Source organism: Bos javanicus, chromosome 5 (genome assembly GCF_032452875.1).
Source record: "Bos javanicus breed banteng chromosome 5, ARS-OSU_banteng_1.0, whole genome shotgun sequence".
NCBI classification, from domain to species: Eukaryota; Metazoa; Chordata; class Mammalia; order Artiodactyla; family Bovidae; genus Bos; species Bos javanicus.
The window spans coordinates 31,570,755-31,594,429 of NC_083872.1; the positions used below are offsets into that span (position 1 = coordinate 31,570,755).

Below are 23,675 nucleotides of genomic sequence, written 5' to 3' on the forward strand. Positions count from 1 at the left end.
GCCTCTTGATGTGATGTATTAAAGACGTAATATTGCTTATTCATGCCAAAAACATTTAAACCTGATCTAGAGAAAGGAAGTGTTAGTTGCTCAGTCGTGTCCAACTCTTGGCAACCCCGTGGACTGTAGCCCACCAGGCTCCTATGTCTATGGCATTTTCCAGGCAAGAATACTGGAGTGGGTTACCATTCCCTTCTCCAGGGGATCTTCCCGACCCAGGGATTGAACTTGGGTCTCTCACATTGCAGGCAGATTCTTTACCATTTGAGCCATAAGGGAAGTCCTTAATCTTAATAAACATCAGATAAACCCAAATTAAGAAAAACTGTATAAAATATCTTGCCTGTACTCTTAAAATTGTCAACGTCATGGAACAAAGGAGCAGAGGAATTTTTCCAGATAGAAGGAAACTAAAGAGGCATGCCAACTAAATGCAATGACTGATCCTTCAGTTCAGTTCAGTCGCTCAATTGTGTCTGACTCTTTGCAACCCCATGAATCACAGCATGCCAGGCCTCCCTGTCCATCACCAACTCCCGAAGTTCACCCAGACTCACGTCAATCGAGTCAGTGATGCCATCCAGCCATCTCATCCTCTGTTGGCCCCTTCTCCTCCTGCCCCCAATCCCTCCCAGCATCAGTCTTTTCCAATAAGTCAACTCTTCACATGAGGTGGCCAAAGTACTGGAGTTTCAGCTTTAGCATCATTCCTTCCAAAGAAGTCCCAGGGCTGATCTCCTTCAGCATGGACTGGTTGGATCTCCTTGCAGTCCAAGGGACTCTCAAGAGTCTTCTCCAACACCACAGTTCAAAAGCATCAATTCTTCGGGGCTCAGCCTTCTTCACAGTCCAACTCTCACATCCATACACGACCACAGGAAAAACCACAGCCTTGACTAGACGAACCTTTGTTGGCAAAGTAATGTCTCTGCTTTTGAATATGCTATCTAGGTTGGTCATAACTTTCCTTCCAAGGAGTAAGCGTCTTTTAATTTCATGGCTGCAGTCACCATTTGCAGTGATCTTGGAGCCCAAAAAAATAAAGTCTGACACTGTTTCCCCATCTATTTCCCATAGAGTGATGGGACCAGATGTCATGATCTTAGTTTTCTGAATGTTGAGCTTTAAGCCAACTTTTTCACTCTCCTCTTTCACTTTCATCAAGAGGCTTTTTAGTTCTTCTTCACTTTCTGCCATAAGGGTGGTGTCATCTGCATATCTGAGGTGATTGATATTTCTCCCGGCAATCTTGACTCCAGCTTGTGTTTCTTCCAGTCCAGCGTTTCTCATGATGTACTGTGCATATAAGTTAAATAAGCAGGGTGACTATATACAACCTTGACATACTCCTTTTCCTATTTGGAACCAGTCTGTTGTTCCATGTCCAGTTCTAACTGTTGCTTCCTGACCTGCATACAAATTTCTCAAGAGGCAGGTCAGGTGGTCTGGTATTCCCATCTCTTGAAGAATTTTCCACAGTTTATTGTGATCCACACAGTCAAAGGCTTTGGCATAGTCAATAAAGCAGAAATAGATGTTTTTCTGGAACTCTCTTCCTTTTTCCATGACCCAGCAGATGTTGGCAATTTGATCTCTGGTTCGTCTGCCTTTTCTAAAACCAGCTTGAACATCAGGAAGTTCACGGTTCACATATTGCGGAAGCCTGGCTTGGAGAATTTTGAGCATTACTTTCCTAGCGTGTGAGATGAGTGCAATTGTGCGGTAGTTTGAGCATTCTTTGGCATTGCCTTTCTTTGGGATTGGGATGAAAACTGACCTTTTCCAGTCCTGTGGCCACTGCTGAGTTTTCCAGATTTGCTTGCATATTGAGTGCAGCACTTTCACAGCATCATCTTTCAGGACTTGAAATAGCTCAACTGGAATTCCATCACCTCCACTAGCTTTGTTTGTAGTGATGCTTTCTAAGGCCCACTTGACTTCACATTCCAGGATGTCTGGTTCTCGGTCAGTGATCACACCATCATGATTATCTGGGTCGTGAAGAGGTTTTTTGTACAGTTCTTCCGTGTATTCTTGCCACCTCTTAATATCTTCTGATCCTTAATTGGATCCTAAAAGGGAAAATTTTGTTCTAAAGGACATTAACAGGGCAACTGGAAAAATTGGAATACAGACTGTAGGTAATTAGATAATAGTATTGTATCAGTGTTAAAATTGCTGAGTTTGAGAACTTATACTGTGGGTTATCTAGAAAAATGTTATTCTTTTAAAAAAATAATTTTATTTATTTGTTTGTGGCTGTGCTGGGTCTTTGATGCTGCTCGGGCTTTTGTCTAGTTGCAGCGAGCAGGGGCTACTCTCTAGTTGCAGTGTGCAGGTTTCTCTTTCTGGTGGCTTCTGTTGTTGCAGAGCATGGGATCTAGGGCATGTGAGCTTTAGTAGCTGCGGCTCCCAGGCTCTAGGGCACACGCTCAATAGTTGTGGCACACTGGCTTAGTTGCTCTGTGGCATCTTCCCAGATCACGGATTGAACCCATGTTCCCTGCATTGGCAGGTGGATTCTTTACCACTAAGCCACCAGGGCAGCCCCTAAAAAAGTGTTCTTATTTTTAAGAAATATTAACTGAAATATTTGAGAGTAAAGGACATAATATGAACTACTGATTCTCAACTAGCTGAGAAAAAAATAGATGTTTATATATAGATATGCTAATATAAATTATATATATACGAGGGGAGAGAGAACAAGCAAATATGGCCAAATATTAACAATTGACTAATTTGGGTAAAGGGTATAGGGAATTTCTTTGTACCAGTCTTATAAATTTTTATAATTTTGGAAATACATCACAAAAATCAGTTTTAAAAATGATTAACCATAAAGTTTATTTTCTTTCCCTCCGAAATGTCTTAAAATGACATCAAAATAGCAACAATAAGGACTTCCTTGGTGGTCCTGTGGTTGCGAATCTGCCTGCCAATGCAGGGGACACAGGTTCCATTCCTGGCCTGGGAAGATTTCACATGCCACGGGGCAACTGAGCCCATGCACCACGACTACTGACACCAGTGTGCCTAGAGCCCGTGTTCCACAAGAGAAGCCACTGCAGTGAGAAGCCCACACACTGCAACCAGAGAGTAGCCCCTGCTGGCTGCAACTAGAGAAAGCCTGTGCACAGCAATGAAGACCCAGTGCTGCCCCCCAAAACAAACAAACAAACAAACAAACACAAGAACAACAATGATAAAAATGGCATTAACCTTCAGGAGCAGAGAGAGAGTAAGGATACAGAAGCAAGATGATATATTTCACTGGAAACATCTTTTGAAGAATGGAAAGTGGATAAAGGGGTAGCAACTAACTTACCAGAATGTGCATGCATGAGAGCTACATCACTTCAGTCCTGTCTGACTCTTTGAAACCCTATGGACTGCAGTCCACCAGGCTCATCTATCCATGAGATTCTCCAGGCAAGAATACTGGAGTGGGTCATCATACCCTCCTCCAGGGGATCTTCCCAACCCAGGGATAGGACCCACATTTCCTGCATTGGCAAATGGGTTCTTTACTATTAACACTACCTGGGAAGCCCCAGTTTATCAGAATAGGAAAAGTTTTAACTAAGTTTCTGCAACGGAGGATATATCTAGAATTGACCTAATCTGCTTGAGAAACTCAAACTTTAGTATATAGCAGGTACCACAGAAGGTAGGAGTAAAAAAATAGGTCTGAGAACAGGGAGGTATTCACTGAAACTCTCTCTACAGAGCACACGGCACAACCAGGCTCATCATATTCACCATGCCCTAGCAAGGGGATAAAAGATTTCTCTGTCCAGAAGCCCCATTTCTGGCTATATAGCCAAAGGCAATAAAAACAGGATCTTGATGAGAAATCTTCATTTTCATGTTCACTGCAGCATTATTCACAATAGGCATTTACAGAAGCTTAAGTGTCTGCCAATGAATGAATGGATAAAGAAGATGCAGTATAAATACATATACAATGAAATATTATTCAGTCATGGGAAAAAAGGAAATCCTGTTATTTGCAACCACATGAACGAACCTTCAGGGCATGATGCTAAGTAAGATAAGTAAGTGAGTCAGACAGAAGAAGACAAATACTGTACCATCTCACTTACATGTGGAATCTATGAAAGTAGAACTCAGAAAGTAGAATGGTGGTCACCAGGAGCTGGAGGTGAGGGGATGAGATGTTGGCCAAAGGGTATAAACTTCCATTTATAAGATGAATAAGTTACGGGGATCTAACGTACAGCATGGTGATTATAGGTAATTAAATGGTATTATATATAATTGAAAGGTACTGAGAGAGTAGATCCTAAATGTTATTACCACAAGAAAGAAATGGCAATTATGTGATGTCATGGAGGTATTACAGCTAATGCTACAGTGGTTAACATTTTGCAATATATTTAAAATGTATCAAATCAACATATTGTACACCTTAAACTTACACAATTTGCTTGTTGTTGTTTAGTAGCTAAGTTGTGTCCAACTCTTTGCGACCCCATGGACTGTAGCCCACCAGACTCCTCTGTCCATGGGATTTCCCAGGCAAGACTACTGGAGTGGGTTGCCATTTCTTTCTCCAGGGGATGTTCCTGACCAGGGATTGAACTCATGTCTCCTGCTTGGCAGGTGGAGTCTTTACTGCTGCGCTACCAGGGAAGCCCATACTTACACAATGTTGTATGTCAATTATATCTCGATAAAAATGGGGATAAAAGAGAAAGATGTCTTTGGAGGAACTGAATCTTGGAGGCACTGCACTCTGATCACCAGCTCTGAGGAAAGTTAGCTGCCAGGTTAGAACACTCAAGCAGCTTATGTGGAGGCTCATGTGGTGAGAAACTGAGGTGTCGTGTCAAGAGCCAGAGATGCCCGGTTGTTGATAAGGACTGAGGCCTCCAGCCATGAGATGACTGGAGCCCCTGTTGACACCCTGTCTGAAAACACACGAGAAACCCTGAGCTAGAACCACCTACCTAAACTCCTTCTGGATTCCTGATTCACAGAGACTATAAGGTAATATGTGTTTTGTTGGTTTAAGCCTCTATGTTTTAGGGTAATTTCTTACACAGCAAAAGAAAATTAACCCAGAAGGTTGGAAGATAAAATTGAGGAGGCTCCCAAAGAGTAAATTTTTTAAAACCCAAAGGAAATATAGAGAAATATGAATAAAGTTAGAGGATCACCTCAGGTTTTACAGCTGATAAATGGAAGTTCCAAAAAGAGAGAAGAGAGAAAATAGAGAATAAATTAATAAACAAGTAATACAGGAAAATTTGTCAGAAATGAAGGGTACAAATGTCCAGGTTAAAAAAGCTCATGGAAAGTCTATCACAGTGAATGAAAAAAGACCTATACAGCAAGTTCCAAAATTATGAAATTTTGAACACTTAGGGAACAAGAAAGAAAACAAAAAGCTTCTGGAGACAAATACATCCTACACAAAATAATACAGCTGGAAGTTAGAGGACAATAAAGTATACCTTCAAAGTTTTCAGAAAATGATTTTCAACCTAGAATTCCATATCTGGAAAAGCTGACAATCAAGTGTGATGGTAGTCTAAAACCATTCTTCACTCAAAAATATATCTCCGGTACATTCATAGAAAGCTAGTCAAGAATATATTCCAGGAAAAGGAGAGAGTAAAACCAAGAAAGAAAGAATCCAGGAAATGGGGAATAAAATCTTGGAGAGAGGCAAAAGCAAGTTTTAGGAAAGATCTATGTGCCAGGAATAGAAGGCAGAATGTAGGAGTAGGAGAGAGAAGTTTGGGAAAAAAGGAATTGGTAGATTACTTGTTGTGTTTTGAATGACTGGAAAAAATATCACTGGGCATTGGATAGAGTTGTTGAAGTAATAGCAGAGAACCAAGCAAATGGGGGGAAAAAACAATGGTGGCAGTTCTTAACTCTAGGAATAAACAAAAAATTGAACAAAAAAGTTATTATAGTCAAATTAATTGCCTTAGAAGTAAACAATTTTTACATATTTTAAGACTACAAGACTATAGATATAAGCTTGTATTAGGGTTTCTACTGCTACATCTCAAATGACCACAAGTTTAGTGGCTTAAAACAATACCCTGGTGGTCCAAGTGGCTAAAACCCTGCTCTCCCAATGCAGCTGGCCAGGGTTCAATCCCTGGTCAGGGAACTGGATCCCATATGCTGCAACTAGAAGAGGATTCCCATGAGCACCAACGAAAGATCCCACATGCTGCAACTAAGATGGGAGAGCCCATCTGCCGCAACTGAGACCAGACACAGCCAAAATAAATAAATACTGAAAACAACAACATCATTCACTCACTATCTGACACTTCTATAAGTCAGAAGTCTGGCAGTCTCTACTTAGTCTCACAAGGCTGAAATCTAAGTCTTGGCTGGGCTGGGGTCTTATCTGGAGTCTCTAGGAAGAGTCTATTTTCAGGTTCATTCAGGTTATTGACAGAATTCAGGTTTTTGTTGTTATAGGACATTGCTGACTGTCAGCTGGGACACTTTCAGCTCCTAACTGCCACCCACATTCCTTGGCATGCAGCCCCCCTCCATCTTCAGAGCCCTACATGCTTCCAATCTCCAAATTCCTCTTTTTCTGTTAACTGGAAAAAAACCACTCAGATTTTAAAGGGCTTGTGTGATTAGATTAGGCCCACTCACATAATCTCCTTTTTTTCTATGTAAAGTAACAATCACCAGAGTGTTTTCCATCATATTCAGAGGTTCCACCCACATTCAAAGGGGAGGGGATGATATAAGGCCAAGATTCATTGAGGGTCATTCTTAGAATTTTTCTTACCATAAACCTAAAATTGTGACATAACAATACTAGAAGAACTAGGATGGGAGAGGGGAAGCTAAATTCTCAACTATCATTACAGGAGGGCAATATATAAACCAAAATGGAACATGGGAAATTAGTGAGTTAGGCCAAGTGTTTTTCTATGAGAGAGGGTGATGAACTGAGAGAGGGTGATGAACTAATTTGGAGACAAAACTATCCTCACCAGGGCACAATGCTGTGACCCAGCTGGGTAGGGGCAAGTAGAGTGTAGAGCTATTAAGGGATTCCTGGGGTCTATTCGGAGAAGGCAATGGCACCCCACTCCAGTACTCTTGCCTGGAAAATATTATGGACAGAGGAGCCTGGAAGGCTGCAGTCCATGGGGTCACTGAGGGTAGGACACGACTGAGTGACTTCACTTTCACTTTTCACTTTCATGCATTGGAGAAGGAAATTGCAACCCACTCCAGTGTTCTTGCCTGGAGAATCCCAGGGACGGGGGAGCCTGGTGGGCTGCCGTCTATGGGGTCGCACAGAGTCGGACATGACTGAAGTGACTTAGCAGCAGCAGCAGCAGCAGCAGCAGCAGCAGGGTCTATTAGTGGGACCCTTTGTACAAATCTTACCTGAATGCTAAATACGTGAAACAGAGCTTCTTTGATAGGATTAGAGAACAGAGAGTGCCCAAGGAGTCCTACACAAGCTCAGTCCTTCTCAGCCTTAACTTTGTGCTTTATCCTTCCCCAGTTATCTCCTCCCTTTACCCCAATACCACTTTTGCAACAGTTCCTGCCCACGCTTAATTTCCTTCACATGTGTTCTTCATTCTGCCTGGAATACCCTTTCTCTTTTATTTTCAAGCAATTCATCTTTTACTATCTTAATCTTGTCACATCTCCTGTAAATCCTCCCTTTAGAATTAGTCATTCAGTATCACTTATTCATTCACCCTACAAATACATTTATTAGACCTCTATTAGATATGAGGCACTGCTAGGTATTGCAGATATAATATGGGTCTGATTATTTACTCACTGCCTACTAAAATTCCTTCAATAGTTCCTATAAAGTTAAAAGGTTAGCATGGATAACATAATCCTCAATTATCTGGCCCCTGCCTAGTTTTCAACACCTGCTTCTTAGCTCCTGTCTACCACTGATCTGTACTCAAGGACTTGGAGCTCATTTAATAAGACTCTCAATTCTCTGTTCCTTTGTCTGTGCTTTATTCCCTTCTTGTCTCCTTGGTTAATTCCAATCATCCTTTAATATTGAGTTCTAGAAGCATTTCCTGTGGGAGTTCTTCTCTAAAGGATCCTTGTATTCTCATTTCAATCTAATAGCATTAGGTACTTCCTCTTTAGTGGTTCTACAACATTCCATATTTAACTGAATCATACACCATATTGCAAATTTTTTTGTTTGCATACTTATCTTCATTGGATAGTCGGCCACTTTATGGCAGAGAGAGGTCTAATCCTATCTATCTTTGTAACCCTAGTCACCAACATAAAGTCTGACACATAGTTGGTGCTTAATAAATATTGATTAAATGAGCAAATGAATTCATTCAGTTGAACAAACTGGGTGTCTTAACAAGGATATTAAATGACAGGAGAGGGAATGGATACTGTCTCTACTCCATAATTTTAACTAGCGTAGTGGTTAATCTCAGGGGATAAAACTCTAACCCAAGGTAGGAAAAGAAATGACTAAGAAGTGGCCCTTCTAACCCTCTATTCTATGTTTCCCTTACTTGTTTCTTCAGTTTTGTCCCTCTTCTTGCTCCGAAAGGAATTTTGATATCCTAACAGATGTAAGTTGAAGAAGGCCATCTCAGGTACTCCCTGCCTTCTTCTAGAATGTTCAGGCTGGAGCAGTGGAGTCTGTATGGTAACCATGGTAATGTGATGAAAAGGACATCTTTTTTTTGGGTGTTAGTTCTAGAAGGTCTTGTAGGTCTTTATAGAACCATTCAACTTCGGCTTCTTCAGCATTACTGGTTGGGACATAGGCTTGGATTACTGTGATATTGAATGGTTTGCCTTGGAAACAGAGATTATTCTGTTGCTCTTGAGATTGCATCCAAGTACTGCATTTCGGACTCTTTTGTTGACTATGATGGCTACTCCATTTCTTCTAAGGGATTCTTGCTCACCATAGTAGATAAATGGTCATCTGAGTTAAATTCACCCATTCCAGTCCATTTTAGTTCGCTGATTCCTAAAATGTCAACGTTCACTCTTGCCATCTCCTGTTTGACCACTTCCAATTTGCCTTGATTCATGGATCTAAGATTCCAGGTTCCTATGTAATACTGCTCTTTACAGCATCGGCATTTACTTCCATCACCAGTCACACCACAACTGGGTGTCGTTTTTGCTTTGGCTCCATCTCTTCTTTCTGGAGTTATTTCTCCACTGATGTTGGGCACCTATTGACCTGGGGAGTTCATTTTTCAGTGTCCTGTCTTTTTGCCTTTTCATACTGTTTATTGATTTGCAAGGCAGGAATACTGAAGTGGTTTGCCATTCCCTTCTACAGTGACCCACATTGACCTCCACCATGACCCATCCGTCTTGGATGCCCTACATGTCATGGCTCATAATTTCATTGAGTTAGACAAGGCTGTGGTCCATGTGATCAGATTGGTTAGTTTTCTGTGACTGTGATTTTCATTCTGTCTGCCCTCTGATGGAGGATTAAGAGGCTTATGGAAGCTTGGGGGAAACTGGGTCTTGTTCTGATGGGCAGGGCTATGCTCAGTAAATCTTTAATCCAATTTTCAGTTGATGGGCAGGGCTATGTTCCCTCCCTGTTGTTTGACCTGAAGCCAAACTATAGTGGAGGTAATGAAGATAATGGTGACCTCCTTCCAAAGGTCCCATGCAGGCACTGCTGCACTCAGTGCCCCCAACCCTGCAGCAGGCCACCACTGACCCACCCCTCTGCCAGAGACTCCTGGACACTCACGGGCAAGTCTGGGTCAGTCTCTTGTGGGGTCACTGCTCCTTCCTCCTGGGTCCTGGTGTGCACAAGGTTCTGCTTGTGCCCTCCAAGAATCTGTTTCCCCAGTCCTGTGGAAATTCTGGTGGCTCTATGGTGGGGTTAAAGGCAACCTCCTCCAAGAGGGCTTATGCCATACCCAGGTCTACTGCACCCAGAGCCCCTGCCCCTGCAGCAGGTCAAAGGCTAACCGAGTTTTGCCAAGAGAACGCACTGGTCATAGCAAACACCCTCTTCCAACAACACAAGAGAAGACTCTACACATGGAAATCACCAGATGGTCAATACCAAAATCAGACTGATTATATTCTTTGCAGCCAAAGATGGAGAAGCTCTGTACAGTCAGCAAAAACAAGACCGGGAGCTGACTGTGGCTCAGATCATGAACTCCTTACTGCCAAATTCAGACTTAAATTGAAGAAAGTAGGGAAAATCACTAAACCATTCAGGTATGACCTAAATCAAATCCCTTATGATTGTACAGTGGCAGTAACAAATAGATTCAAGGGATTAAATCTGATAGAGTGCCTGAAAAACTATGGATGGAGGTTCATGACATTGTACAAGAGGCAGTGATCAAGACCATCCCTAAGAAAAAGAAATGCAAAAAGGCACAGTAGTTGTCTGAGGAGGCCTTACAAATAGCTGAGAAAAGAAAAGAAACCAGAGGCAAAGGAGAAAAGGAAAGATATACCCATGGGAATGCAGAGTTCCAAAGAATAGCAAGGAGAGATAAGAAAGCCTTCCTCAGTGATCAATGTAAAGAAACAGAGGAAAACCACAGAATGGGAAAGACTAGAGATCTCTTCAAGAAAATTAGAGATACCAAGGGAACATTTCATACAAAGATGGGTACCATAAAGGACAGAAATGGTATGGACCTAACAGAAGCAGAAGATATTAAGAAGAGGTGGCAAGAATACACAGAAGAACTGTACAAAAAAGCTCTTCACAACCCAGATAATCACGATGGTGTGATCACTCACCTAGAGCCAGATATCCTGGAATGTGAAGTGAAGTGGGCCTTAGGAAGCATCACTATGAACAAAGCTAGTGTAGGTGATGGAATTCCAGTTGAGTTATTTCAAATCCTAAAAGATGATGCTGTGAAAGTGCTGCACTCAATATGCAAGCAAATCTGGAAAACTCAGCAGTGGCCACAGGACTGGAAAAGGTCAGTTTTCATCCCAATCCCAAAGAAAGGCAATGCCAAAGAATGCTCAAACTACCGCACAACTGTACTCATCTCTCATGCTAGCAAAGTAATGCTCAAAATTCTCCAAGCCAGGCTTCAACAGTATGTGAATTGTGAACTTCCAGATGTTCAAGATGGATTTAGAAAAGGCAGAGGAACCAGAGATCAAATTGCCAACATCTGCTGGATCATCAAAAAAGCAAGAGAGTTTCAGAAAAACATCTACTTTTGCTTTATTGACTATGCCAAAGCCTTTGACTGTGTGGATCACAACAAACTGGAAAATTCTTCAAGAGATGGGAATACCAGACCACCTGACCTGCCTCCTAAGAAATCTGTTTGCCGGTCAAGAAGCAACCGCTAGAACCAGATGTGGAACAATGGACTGGTTCCAAACTGAGAAAGGAGTATGTCAAGGCTGTATATTGTCACCCTACTTGTTTAACTTACATGCAGAGTACATAATGAGAAATGCCGGGCTGGATGAAGCACAAGCTGGAATCAAGATTGCCAGGAGAAATGTCAATAACCTCAGATATGCAGATGACACTACCCTTATGGCAGAAGAACTAAAGAGTCTCTTGATGAAAGTGAAAGAGGAGAGTGAAAATGTTGGCTTAAAACTCAACATTCAGAAATCTAAGATCATGGCATCCGGTCCTGTCACTTCATGGCAAACAGATGGGGAAACAATGGAAACAGTGAGAGACTTTATTTTGGGGGGGCAAAGCTATGACCAACCTAGACAGCATATTAAAAGGCAGAGACAGTACTTTGCCAGCAAAGGTCAATCTAGTCAAAACTATGGATTTTCCAATAGTCATGTGTGGATGTGAGAGTTGGACTATAAAAAAGCTGAGCACCAAAGAATTGATGCTTTTGAACTGTGGTGTTGGAGAAGACTCTTGAGAGTCCCTTGGACTGCAAGGAGATCCAACCAGTCCATCCTAAAGGAAATCAGTCCTGAATATTCATTGGAAGGACTGATGCTGAAGCTGAAACTCCAATACTTGGGCCACCTGATGCGAAGAACCAACTCATTGGAAAAGACCTTGATGCTGGGAAAGATTGAAGGCAGGAGGAGGAGGGGACAACAGAGGATGAGATGGTTGGATGGCATCACTGAAGCGATAGACATGAGTTTGAGTAGGCTCCAGGAGTTGGTGATGGACAGGGAAGCTCGGCGTGCTGCAGTCTTTGGGGTTCCAAAGAGCTGGACACGACTGAGTGACTGAACCGAACTGAACTGAATGTCCTGAAGAACTACTATGACTGAAACTCCCATTGTCTGAGGAGGCACAGGATTTATGGGTTCACAGTAGGGATGGAATGGCAGTGGACAAAGTAACTTCACAAAAATTGATGAACCAAGTGCTTGTTACCCTTTTTCTTATCCTAGTCTTCTTTATACTGTAAGCTTCAGAAAGCAGTGAGTAGAAAGAGTGCTGAAAAAAGTGAAGTGAAAAGTGTTAGTCGCTCAGTTGTGTCCAACTCTTTGTGATCCCATGAACTGTATAGCCTGCAAGGCTCCTCTGTCCATGGAATTCTCCAGGCAAGAAGAGTAGAGTGGTTTGCCATTCCCTTCTCCAGGGGATCTTCCTGACCCAGGGATCAAACCCGGGTCTCTTGTATTGCAGGCAGATTCTTTACTGTCTGATCCACCAGGGAAGCCACTGATGTGGGCTCAAATTTTTGCCACATTCTAGGTGTCTTTGAACTGATTAAAAAGGGCTATGATATCTACTCATAGTTAACAGAATTAAATCATGTATGCAAACTTCCTCAGCATATAAGCATATAATAGGACCTTATATATGTATATAGTGCATTAATAAATCTGAATATGGTACTTTCAATAAGTCTTTAAGTTATTTCAAGAGTAATGTGCTGCGCCAGTTCATACTGACTTTTGAGAACTACTTGCTAAGTTTCCAGGAATTTTGTGAGCTGGTTGTTAACCTATTATTATTATTGTTGTTGTTATTACAGATAATCTACAGGTTATCTAGACTTACAATTGAATAAAATATACTTATTAAAAATAAGGGTGGTGGTTGTTCAGTTGCCCAGTCATGTCTGACTCTTTGCAACTCCATGGATTGCAGCATGCCGGTAGTGAATCCTAAAAATTCATCTTTTCCTAATTATTTTATTACATTTTACTATGATCTATGTTCATGAAGTTATTTACATCTACTGTATTTAGATATTCTGTTCTGTTGTTTTCATTACTTTTCCTCTTTGCTTTTCAGTTTGGGAAGTTTCTACTGACATATCTTCAAACTCCCTGATTCTTTCCTTGGTCATGTCCAGAGTAGTGATTAGCCCATCAAGGCATTTCTTATTTCTGCTATCGTGCTTTTGAATTCTAGCCTTTTGATTCTTTCTTAAGAGTTTTCATCTCTCTGCTTATATCACTCACTGATTCTTTCATGGTGTCCATTTTTTCCATTAGAGTTCTTAGGATATTAATGTTACATTTCCAGTTTCTGCCATATATGAGTCTGATTCTAATGCTTGCTTTATGTGTACATATATTTATGTATCTCGAATGCCCTGGGCATGGCCAAATATATATTTGTCCAGTTGTCCAATATGTATTTGTATATATGGCCATGCCCCAGGGCATGTGGAATCCTAGTTCTTTGACTAAGTGTTGAGCCTGGGCCCCTCTGCAGTGGAAGCATGGAGCCTAACCACAGGACTGCCAGGGAAATACCGACTGTATTTTTTGCATTTTAGCATGCCTTGTAAACTTTTTATAGAAAGTAAGACGTGATATATTTGGTAAAAGGAACTGAGGTACTATGTTTGTCTGGCTGGGAGTTAGGCTATGTTTCCTGTTTGTTAAAGCTGTAGGTGTCAAATTTCCTCTGATGTCCTTGTTTCCTCTGATGTCTTTGGGTTTCCCTAGAAATTCCTTCTTAATAGGGTCTGAGTTTATAGTTCTTTTAGACCGAATCACCTGTTAATGTTACAGGAACTCAACTGATGTGTTGGTAAAGGGCGGGGAGGGGAAGTGTCCTGTAGGTCTCATTCTTTTAGTGAGATTGTGTCCCTGTACTCTGACCTTCATAGATGCTTTTTGTCTGTTTTCCCTCTTACATGAAACAATACAGCTACAGGAAACTGGAGTTGGCTTATTCTCCTTCTCCCACATTGGTCAGGCTCTGTTGAATAGTTTCCTTGAGGGAAGGGCTTTTTTAAGGAGAACTGAATGCTCTAGTATATTTCAAAATGGCTACTTTTCACTCTCCCCATTGGAAGGATGAAAGGATTTTTCTCCTATCTTCATAGTAAGACCTGTGGGGCTCTGAGAGGTAAAACTCATGAAAATGTGGATACCTACTTAGGCTGGGCACCAAGGAACTTTGTTTCTGGAAATCTTTCAATCAAGTTCATGTTCAGTCTCCAGTAGTTAATCAATTGTCCTTAAAATATTTACATCAATTACTGGTTCCATGATTTTGCTCCTAGTAAGCCACGATTCTGTGTTCTGCCTGTTCTGATTCTTCTTTTTTTGTGGTAGAGGTTTGCCCTGTCACCTTGATTCTCTGATGGATCTAAGAAGGGTTACTGATTTTCAGTTTGTTCAACTTTTTTGTTGTGAGAACAGGAGTGATAACTTCTAAGCTCTTTATATGTCATACTGGAAACCAGAATCCCTGTCTATTACACCTGAATGGAGGAAATACTATGTGATGGTATGTTCATCTCTTCCCCATTTCATGATCAGTGATGTCACACTGGTAGTTTGAAATTAACTATGGTGAAAGAATTACACTACAGAAATTGGCAAATACTACAGTCAATTTATTTGCTTTGTCAACTGTTTATACTTAAAAAAGTGATCAAGAAAATGTTAATAATGTACATTAAGTTTAAAAATGTATATTTGCAGCCATTAAATATTGTCAAAAGCACAAAAAATTGAAATATTTTTCCAGTATTCAAAAACTATTATCCAATTCAGCAAAGATGTTGCTCAAGTCACTGACAAATAAGTGAAGTTCCAACATGTCTCTTTGCTTCACTTTCACTTTATTAACGTATGTGAAAATGTCAACCAGCAATCAAAGCTATACAGGCATCCCTCATTTTATTGCCCTTTACTTTTTTGCACTTTGCAGATACTGTGCTTTTTAAAAACTCAAGGTTGGAGTGAGTCTACCAGCATAAACTTTTTTCCAACCACATTTGCTCACTTTGTGTTTCTGTGTCACATTTTGGTAGTTCTCACAATGTTTTGTCATTACTATTATTTGTTATAGTGATCTGTGGTCAGTGATCTTTCATGCTACTATTGCAAAAAGATTACAACTCACTGAAGGCTCAGATGGTGGTTAGCATTTTTAAGCAACAAAATATTTTTTAATTAAGGTATGTATTATTGTTTTTTAGATATAATGCTACTGCACACTTAAGAACCAAAACATTCATGACTTGCTTTATTGCAATATTTGCTTTATCGTGGTGGTCTGAAACCGAGCCCACAATATCTCCAAGGTATGCCTGTATTTGTCTGTCAAATGTCACCAAACATTTGGTTCTTGATTCAAGATTTGGGAAAATTCAATGCAAGCATTTCATGAGGATCAGCTGGCTATACAAAATTTACAATAAAGAAAATTATATATTTTAGTTTTATAAATTGCATGCTATATATCCTATCAGTAAATTTTGTAATAAACTTATGTAAATATACACATCACTCAACTTGGAGCTGGGGATAGTTATGAATAGCACACCATCTTTTCATATTTTTGTTTGGAAACTACATGAATGTGTGGAGAAATTGTTGTAAAAGCAGTAAATGGTAATGTGTGACACGACTTAAATATGACATTCATAAGCACAATGCAAAATAAGATCAAAGCATGAAATATCATCCTATACCCAGAATGAATAGCCTTGTAAGTGTGACAGGAAACAGAGTCCTATTTAAAATGTAAAAAAAAAAAAAAAAGAGGGAAATTTCTCTGGTCTAAGATTTTGTCAGTTGTTCTTTAAGGGCCATGTGTCTGAAAGTTAACACTATTCTGACAATAAGCATATGGTGAACACCTACCGTGTGCCAAATGGTGTTCTGTTCAGGATGACATTTAAGATCACAGCTAACAGCAACCAGTGAAGAAAAATAAGTAAAGGGAATCCAAACCGGAAAAGAAGAAATTAAACCAACACTGCTTGCAGATGACATGAGAGTATACATAGAAGATCCTAAAGACGCTACCAGAAAACTACTGGAACTCATTAATGAATTTGGTAAAGTTGCAGGTTACAAAATCAATACACAGAAATCTGTTGCGTTTCTATACACCAGCAATGAAAGATCAGAAAGAGAAGTTCAAGAAGCAATTCCATTTACCATCACATCAAAAAGAATAGAATCAGTTCAGTTCAGTTGCTCAGTCATGTGCGACTCTTTGTGACCCCAAAGACTGCAGCACGCCAAGCTTCCCTGTCCATCACCAACTCCTGGAGCCTACTCAAACTCATGTCTATCGCTTCAGTGATGCCATCCAACCATCTCATCCTCTGTTGTCCCCTCCTCCTCCTGCCTTCAATCTTCTCCAGCATCAGGGTTTTTTTCCATTGAGTTGGTTCTTCACATCAGGTGGCCAAAATATTGGAGTTTCAGCGTTAGCATCATTCCTTCCAAAGAAATCCCAGGGCTGATCTCCTTCAGAATGGACTGGTTGGATTTCCTTGCAGTCCAAGGGACTCCCAAGAGTCTTCTCCAACACCACAGTTCAAAATCATCAATTCTTCAGCAACCAGCTTTCTTCACAGTCCAACTCTCACATCCATATATGACTACTGGAAAAACCATAGGTTTGACTAGACGGACCTTTGTTGGTAAAGTAATGTCTCTGCTTTTTAATATGCTGTTTAGGTTGGTCATAGCTTTTCTTCCAAGGAGCAAGTGTCTTTTAATTTCATGACAGCAGTCACCATCTGCAGTGATTTTGAAGCCCCCCAAAATAAAGTCTTTCACTGTTTCCATTGTTTCCCTATCTATTTGCCATGAAGTGATGGGACTGGATGCCATGATCTTAGTTTTCTGAATGTTGAGTTTTAAGCCAACTTTTTCACTCTCCTTTTTCACTTTCATTAAGAGGCTCTCTAGTTCTTGTTCACTTTCTGCCATAAGGATGGTGTCATCTGCATATGTGAGGTTATTTATATGGAATATTATTGAGCCATAAAAAGGAACACATTTGAGTCAATTCTAATGAAGTGGATGAACATAGAGCCTATTATAGAGAGTGAAGTCAGAAAGAGAAAAACAAGTATCATATACTAATGCATATATATGGAATCTAGAAAAATAGTACTGATAAAATTATTTGCAGGGCAGGAGTAGAGACACAGACATAGTGAACAGACTTATGGACACAGTGCGGCAGGCAGTGGGGGCGGGGGAGGGGGCAAGGAGAGGGTGGGATGTATGGAGAGTAACATGGAAACTTACATTACCATATGTAAAATAGATAGCCAATGGGAATTTTCTGTATGACTCAGGCAACTCAAACCAGGACTCTGTAACAACCTAGAAGGGTGGTATAGGGAGGAAGATTCAGGAGGGAGGTATACGTATGGCTGACTCACATTGACAGTTGGCAGAAACCAACACAATTATGTAATTACCTTAAATTAAAAAATATAAAATTTAAAAAAGGAGAGGATTAAAAACAACAAAAAAAAGATTCTATCACTCAGGGATGAGCCTTAGAGAGCATCACTGGCTGCCCTTGGCCTTTGTAAGGCTTAGTAAAATTGGCCTGGTGTAGGGATGGAGAAGCCTTTAGTGGCCAGAGGACTGCCAGAAATTGTGATGAGGAGGCAATGGAGCAGAAGATGCTGAGGCTGAGCTGGGAATGAGGGGAATGGGTGTAAATGGTTGACACTGTGGACTCTGGCAAGGAACACTAGACTCTCACTCTCAAAAAAAAAACGAGACAGCAAAAGAGACACTGATGTACAGAGCAGTCTTGTGGACTCTATGCGAGAGGGAGAGGGTGGGAAGATATGGGAGAATGGCATTGAAACATGTAAAATATCATGTATGAAACGAGATGCCAGTCCAGGTTCGATGCACGATACTGGATGCTTGGGGCTAGTGCACTGGGACAACCCAGAGGGATGGTATGGGGAGGGAGGAGGGAGGAGGGTTCAGGATGGGGAACACATGTATACCTGTGGCGGATTCATTTTGATGTTTGGCAAAACTAATACAATTATATAAAGTTTATTTTTTTTTGGTTTATAAAATGTAATTTTATGTTACTCTCCTGTTACATAGGGCGTAACATTTTCACAAGGCTTTTTTGGGACTACAGTCAATGATTAGCAACATACAATAGTGGTCCAACTCTCTAAATAACAATCACTAGACAAACTGGACACCCTCTCACATGTGCACAAATCTGCATGGAAAAGTACTAATGTTTTAGACTGGACTGTGTGCTTTTTTCCCCCTTTCTAGTGTATTAAGAAATGACATGCACTTTAATTTGCCAAAAGCAATGGTTGTATTCTGGCAGCAACATGCTACTTCTATTACATAGTAAAGTGAATACCAGAACTACAAAGGCAGAAGGTGTAAGTGAGTTTTTATTGGGAAGGGAAGTTGTCAACTTAAACAGCAACAAATGAGAGTGAATAAGGAAACTCCCTGTTGTCACAGATACACAAGACCTCCATCACATATGATACAGGAGGCATTTAATCTGTGATTCCCCCAGCCCCAAAATGTTGAATGCTTTTCCATTCAATCTAATACTTCTGGATTCCTACTAAAAAGGAATACATTAAGAGGATGGAAAAGTTGCTCACTGAAAGGAAATCTCTGAAGAAGAGTAAAGGAGGGAATGTAGAAATTAAGAAGTTATGTAGAACACTCTTTAAACTGTAATTAGCTACATTTTCATATCTTCACAGTAATACAAAACACAGTCACTTGCAGAACTGGTTCAGATTACTTAAATACATTTTTAGTCTTCTACATAAGTGTTTGGAAGTTACTTATGTTTGTATGAAATGAAGCTATTAATACTTTTCTACAGCAGTAACTGCACACCAGGAAGGCTAAGACAAACACAAATCAAGGAATGGAGTTTTCCCAAAGCTGCAGTGTGAAAAGACTATAAACAGTTGATTCCATACACATGAATGGGTTTCTTTGCTATAGGAAATCCAAATGGAATAAGGAATGGAGATGAGTACAAAGGTTTCAAGGGGAAGAAAGATGACACCCTGTATGCACTTAGTTTTCTGCCCCTTCTTCCGCATCACATTCTTCTCCTGCACTGTCTGATGTCCATAATGTGAGGTTGTCTCTCAGCAGCTGCATGATGAGGGTGCTGTCTTTGTACGAGTCTTCATTCAGTGTGTCGAGTTCTGCAATAGCCTCATGTAAAGTTTAAAAAAAAAAAAAAAAGGCAAAAATGTGAGATAGAAGTACTGTACCTGTGCAGAACAAGTTCACGGAACAGAACAGACCAGACCAGACCATTCGTACAGAGGATACTGGATTATTTATAGATTCTACCTCCTCAGCACGAACACTAGGTCATATTAGCTACATTCTTCCATATACTCTGACAACAGTTTTACAAGGAGAAAGGGAAGGATAATACAGTTTGAAATACTGAAAAGAGACTGTTAAACCAGAAGAAACTGAACTATCTTAATGAAATAATTAAACTATTGGATCTAAAATTTTACCAGATTAGATTAACATTTATTTTCTCCTCTATTAATGGGTAGTACAGGTGTGTATGTGTAGAAAAAATTGGAGAATGAGAACACAGGGAATATAGCCAGTATTTTATGATAATTATTAATGGAGTATAACTTTTAAAAGTTGTGAACCACTATATTATATATCTGTAGCTTATATAATATTATATATCAACTAAACATACATATAATATTTTTAATTAAAATAAAAAATAAATAGGAGCTTTCTTTCAAGAAAAAAAATGTGATACATATATACAATAGAATATTACTCAGCCAAAGAAATGAGGCCATTTTCAGCAACATGATGGACCCAGAGATTGTCATACTGAGTGAAGTTAAGACAGAAGGAGAAATATCCTATGACATCCTTTATATATGGAATCTAAAAAGAAATGATACAAATGAACTTACTTACAAAACAGAAAGAGACTCATAGACTTAGAAAATAAGCTTATTGTTGCAGGGGGGAGGGACATTTAGGGAGTTTGGGAAGGTCATGTACACAATACTATATTCAAAATGGATAACCAACAAGGACCTATTGTATAGCACATGGAACTCCACTCAAAGTTTTCGTGCCAGCCTGGATGGGAGAGGGCTTTGGGGGAGAATGGATACATGTATATGCACAGCTGAGTCCCTTCAGGGTTCACCTGAATCCACTGAACACTGTTTACTGGCTTTACCCATATACAAAATAAGAAGTTTAAAGTTAGAAAAAAAATAACAAGTATTTTTTAAAAAAAGATCACACAGCTAGTCAATACATAACTGGCAATTTTTAGAACATTATACTAAATGAAACATTATACTAAGTGAACATTATCCAGTCACAGAAAGACAATCCTGTGAGACTGTCTCATATGACATATATGAAATACCTGTCCACTAATATGAATAAATACCTTTCCACTTATATGAAATATCTAAAGCATTCAAATTCAACAGAAAGCAGAATGGGAGTTGTCAAGGTTAGGGGAGGGGGAACTGGGAAGTTTTTCAGTGGATAAAGAGTTGTAGTTATGCAAAAAGAAAAATCTGTAGATACCTGCTGCATAACAATGCAGTTGACACTGAACTATACACTTCAAAGTGGTTAAGACAGTTTTAAAATAACTGGGATTTGAAATCAGTCCTGAATCAAAAAGTTATGTTTAGCAATTATGTAGTCACTGCTGCTTACTTTCAATTATTTTATCTTCAGTCAAAGAACATTTCCTTTCTCTGATTTACACAGGTCCTCCTCTTCCGTATGACAGGGTAGTAAACCATTGGCTAGCATTTGCTTTGCCTGAAGCCTGTCAAACACAAGAACTTTTTCTTGGAGGACTGGTGCACAGCTACGGTAGCAAATTCAAAATGGAGTCATCAATCCAACAGATTTAGTGGAAAACAAACACTGGTCAGAGAAATAGGCAAGAGGGATCTGGGAGAAATAATTTTGGCTGTTTAAAAGACAAAATTCATGATGACATGACTGAAAAGTGCTTTTGCTATTAACAGAAAAAGTCTGCCATGGAAAAAAGTTTGAAAGAAAAAATGTTTAATGTTATAATTTGAAATTAAGTATTTTTGAAACCATTTGGTGTCATTTCAGGGGCTCTGAAGAGCTCTGGTACCAGTCCTTTATATCTCAGCAGAGAAAAAGAATTCAGCAAGAGACAAAGTGATAGATAAGAAGTGATTTATTAAAATTGAATGCTTGTGAGGCTTATGAGCAGATGGAAAAAAGGATGCCAGGCCCCAAGAGCTTACTGGGCTAGTTTTATAATTAAAGGAAAAGTGGGCAGGAAGAGCAGAACTTCGTTGTCTTTGAGTAGACATCACGCTTCCATCATCAGCTTCAGCTCCAGGTTGAGCAGGGGGGTTTTCTTGTCCCTACATGGTCAAGTTAGGTGCACAAATTAATGTTTTTTATGTGTGCAGAGAGCATGTCCTAGGGATCATTAACTTACTGAGTTCACTGGGCAGCATGTGAGTCTGATGTCACCACTGTTTTATTATTTTGGGGCATATCTCTTGCTTCTGTTGCATGATTCTGTTGCTAAACAAGCCTGCTTGGTTTTGTGGTTAAGTAAACCTGCTTTCTTAAGTAATTATTAACTTACAAGGGTCTCTCATACTACTTCTACTTACAATCCCCTAATGGGATTAACTATTTCAATCATCTACTTTATCCTTTTACTCCGTACCTATCATCTTTTCCTCAATTTTTCTGGAGTAAAATGGAGCTAATGGTAGCTCAGATGGTAAAGAATCTGTCTACAATGCAGGAGATCTGAGTTCGAATCCTGGGTCGGGATGATCCCCCGGAGAAGGGAATGCCAATCCACTCCAGTATTCTTGCCTGGAAAATCCCATGGACAAAGGAGCCTGGCAGACAGAGTCAGACAGAACTGAGTGACTAACACTTCAGTTAGTTCAGTTCAGTCGCTCAGTCGTGTCCGACTCTTTGTGACCCCATGAATCGCAGCACGCCAGGCCTCCCTGTCCATCACCAACTCCCGGAGTTCACTCAAACTCACGTCCATGGAGTTGGTGATGCCATCCAGCCATCTCATCCTCTGTCATCCCCTTTTCCTTCTGCCCCCAATCCCTCCCAGCATCAGAGTCCTTTCCAATGAGTCAACTCTTCACATGAGGTGGCCAAAGTACTGGAGTTTCAGCTTTAGCATCGTTCCTTCCAAAGAACACCCAGGGCTGATCTCCTTTAGAATGGACTGGTTGGATCTCCTTGCAGTCCAAGGGACTCTCAAGAGTCTTCTCCAACACCACAGTTCAAAAGCATTAATTCTTTGGTGCTCAGCTTTCTTCACAGTCCAACTCTCACATCCATACATGACCACTGGAAAAACCATAGTCTTGACTAGATGGACCTTTGTTGGTAACGTAATGTCTCTGCATTTCAATATGCTGTCTAGGTTGGTCACAACTTTCCTTCCAAGGAGTAAGCGTCTTTTAATTTCATGGCTATAGTCACCATCTGCAGTGATTTTGGAGCCCCCAAAAATAAAGGCTGACACTGTTTCCCCATCTATTTCCCATGAAGTGATGGGACTAGATGCCATGATCTTAGTTTTCTGAATGTTGAGCTTTAAGCCAACGTTTTCACTCTCCTCTTTCACTTAATGCTAATTATAGGCAGTATATGGCAGAGGAAGGCTTGCAGTAAAAGAAAATACTTCTGAGAATGAAGTAGAATCAAAGTGGGAAAAGCCGTGTCTAAAAATGACAAAACTCAAAATATTTTTTATAAAAGACAAAAGGTTCTAATATTACTCAAATATAATCAAGGTGAATTGACTGTTCCAGGAGAGCAAGAACAATGAAATATATTTGATTTTAAAATGTACATTTACAAGTGGTGTAGTGTAGGACAAACTACCTAATCTCCCAAGCCTCAGTTTCTTTATTATAGGTTGTAGTGACCATTTGTTTGACAAACACTCATTTACTAGGGCCAGGACTACAGTATGTAGGTGCGAAGGATACAAAAAGCATAGACGGTATTGTTCCTACCCTCAACTTCACATAATGTAATAAATATTATGAGGAAACCTACTGAATGTTTTCTATGTGCCCGGTACTACTATAACTGCTTATAACTTACCAAATCACTTAATCCTTTTCAGAAACTAAAACGTATGTACTGCACACCATTTATAACAGGTACAGAGAAGTTAAGTATCTTGCCTGCTAAGTTGCTTCAGTCGTGTCCGACTCTGTGCGACCCCACAGACGGCAGCCCACTAGGCTCCTGAGTCCCTGGGATTCTCCAGGCAACCCACACTAGGAACAAAGAATCCTCAAACTTGGAGTAGGGATATAGCTTGACAGTGGACAGGAATTTAAAAATCTGTGCATGCGCAGGATGGTAGTGGAAGTTTTCCACACGGAAGGAGCAGTTTTAGTTCATCCGGTCATACAATGGGGTTAAGATAGTAC

At 40.2% G+C, this 23,675-nt stretch overlaps 1 protein-coding gene across 3 annotated transcripts in view; it reads right to left on the minus strand.

Annotated features, from left to right (window-relative positions):
• SPMIP11 (sperm microtubule inner protein 11) overlaps positions 1 to 23,675 on the minus strand; it is a 44,355-nt gene that overhangs the window by 20,208 nt on the left and 472 nt on the right. Inside the window, exon 1 of one of the 3 annotated variants that reach the window (XM_061416299.1) lies at positions 8,538 to 8,673. The exons of 1 other annotated variant lie outside the window; for it this stretch is intronic. In XM_061416299.1, coding sequence (XP_061272283.1) covers positions 8,538 to 8,616 — 79 coding nt within the window. In that variant the 5' untranslated portion in view covers positions 8,617 to 8,673. Of the gene's footprint in view, positions 1 to 8,537; positions 8,674 to 18,581; positions 21,609 to 23,675 lie in introns of those variants that run through there. One more of the 3 variants, XR_009736386.1, reaches the window with a different exon arrangement.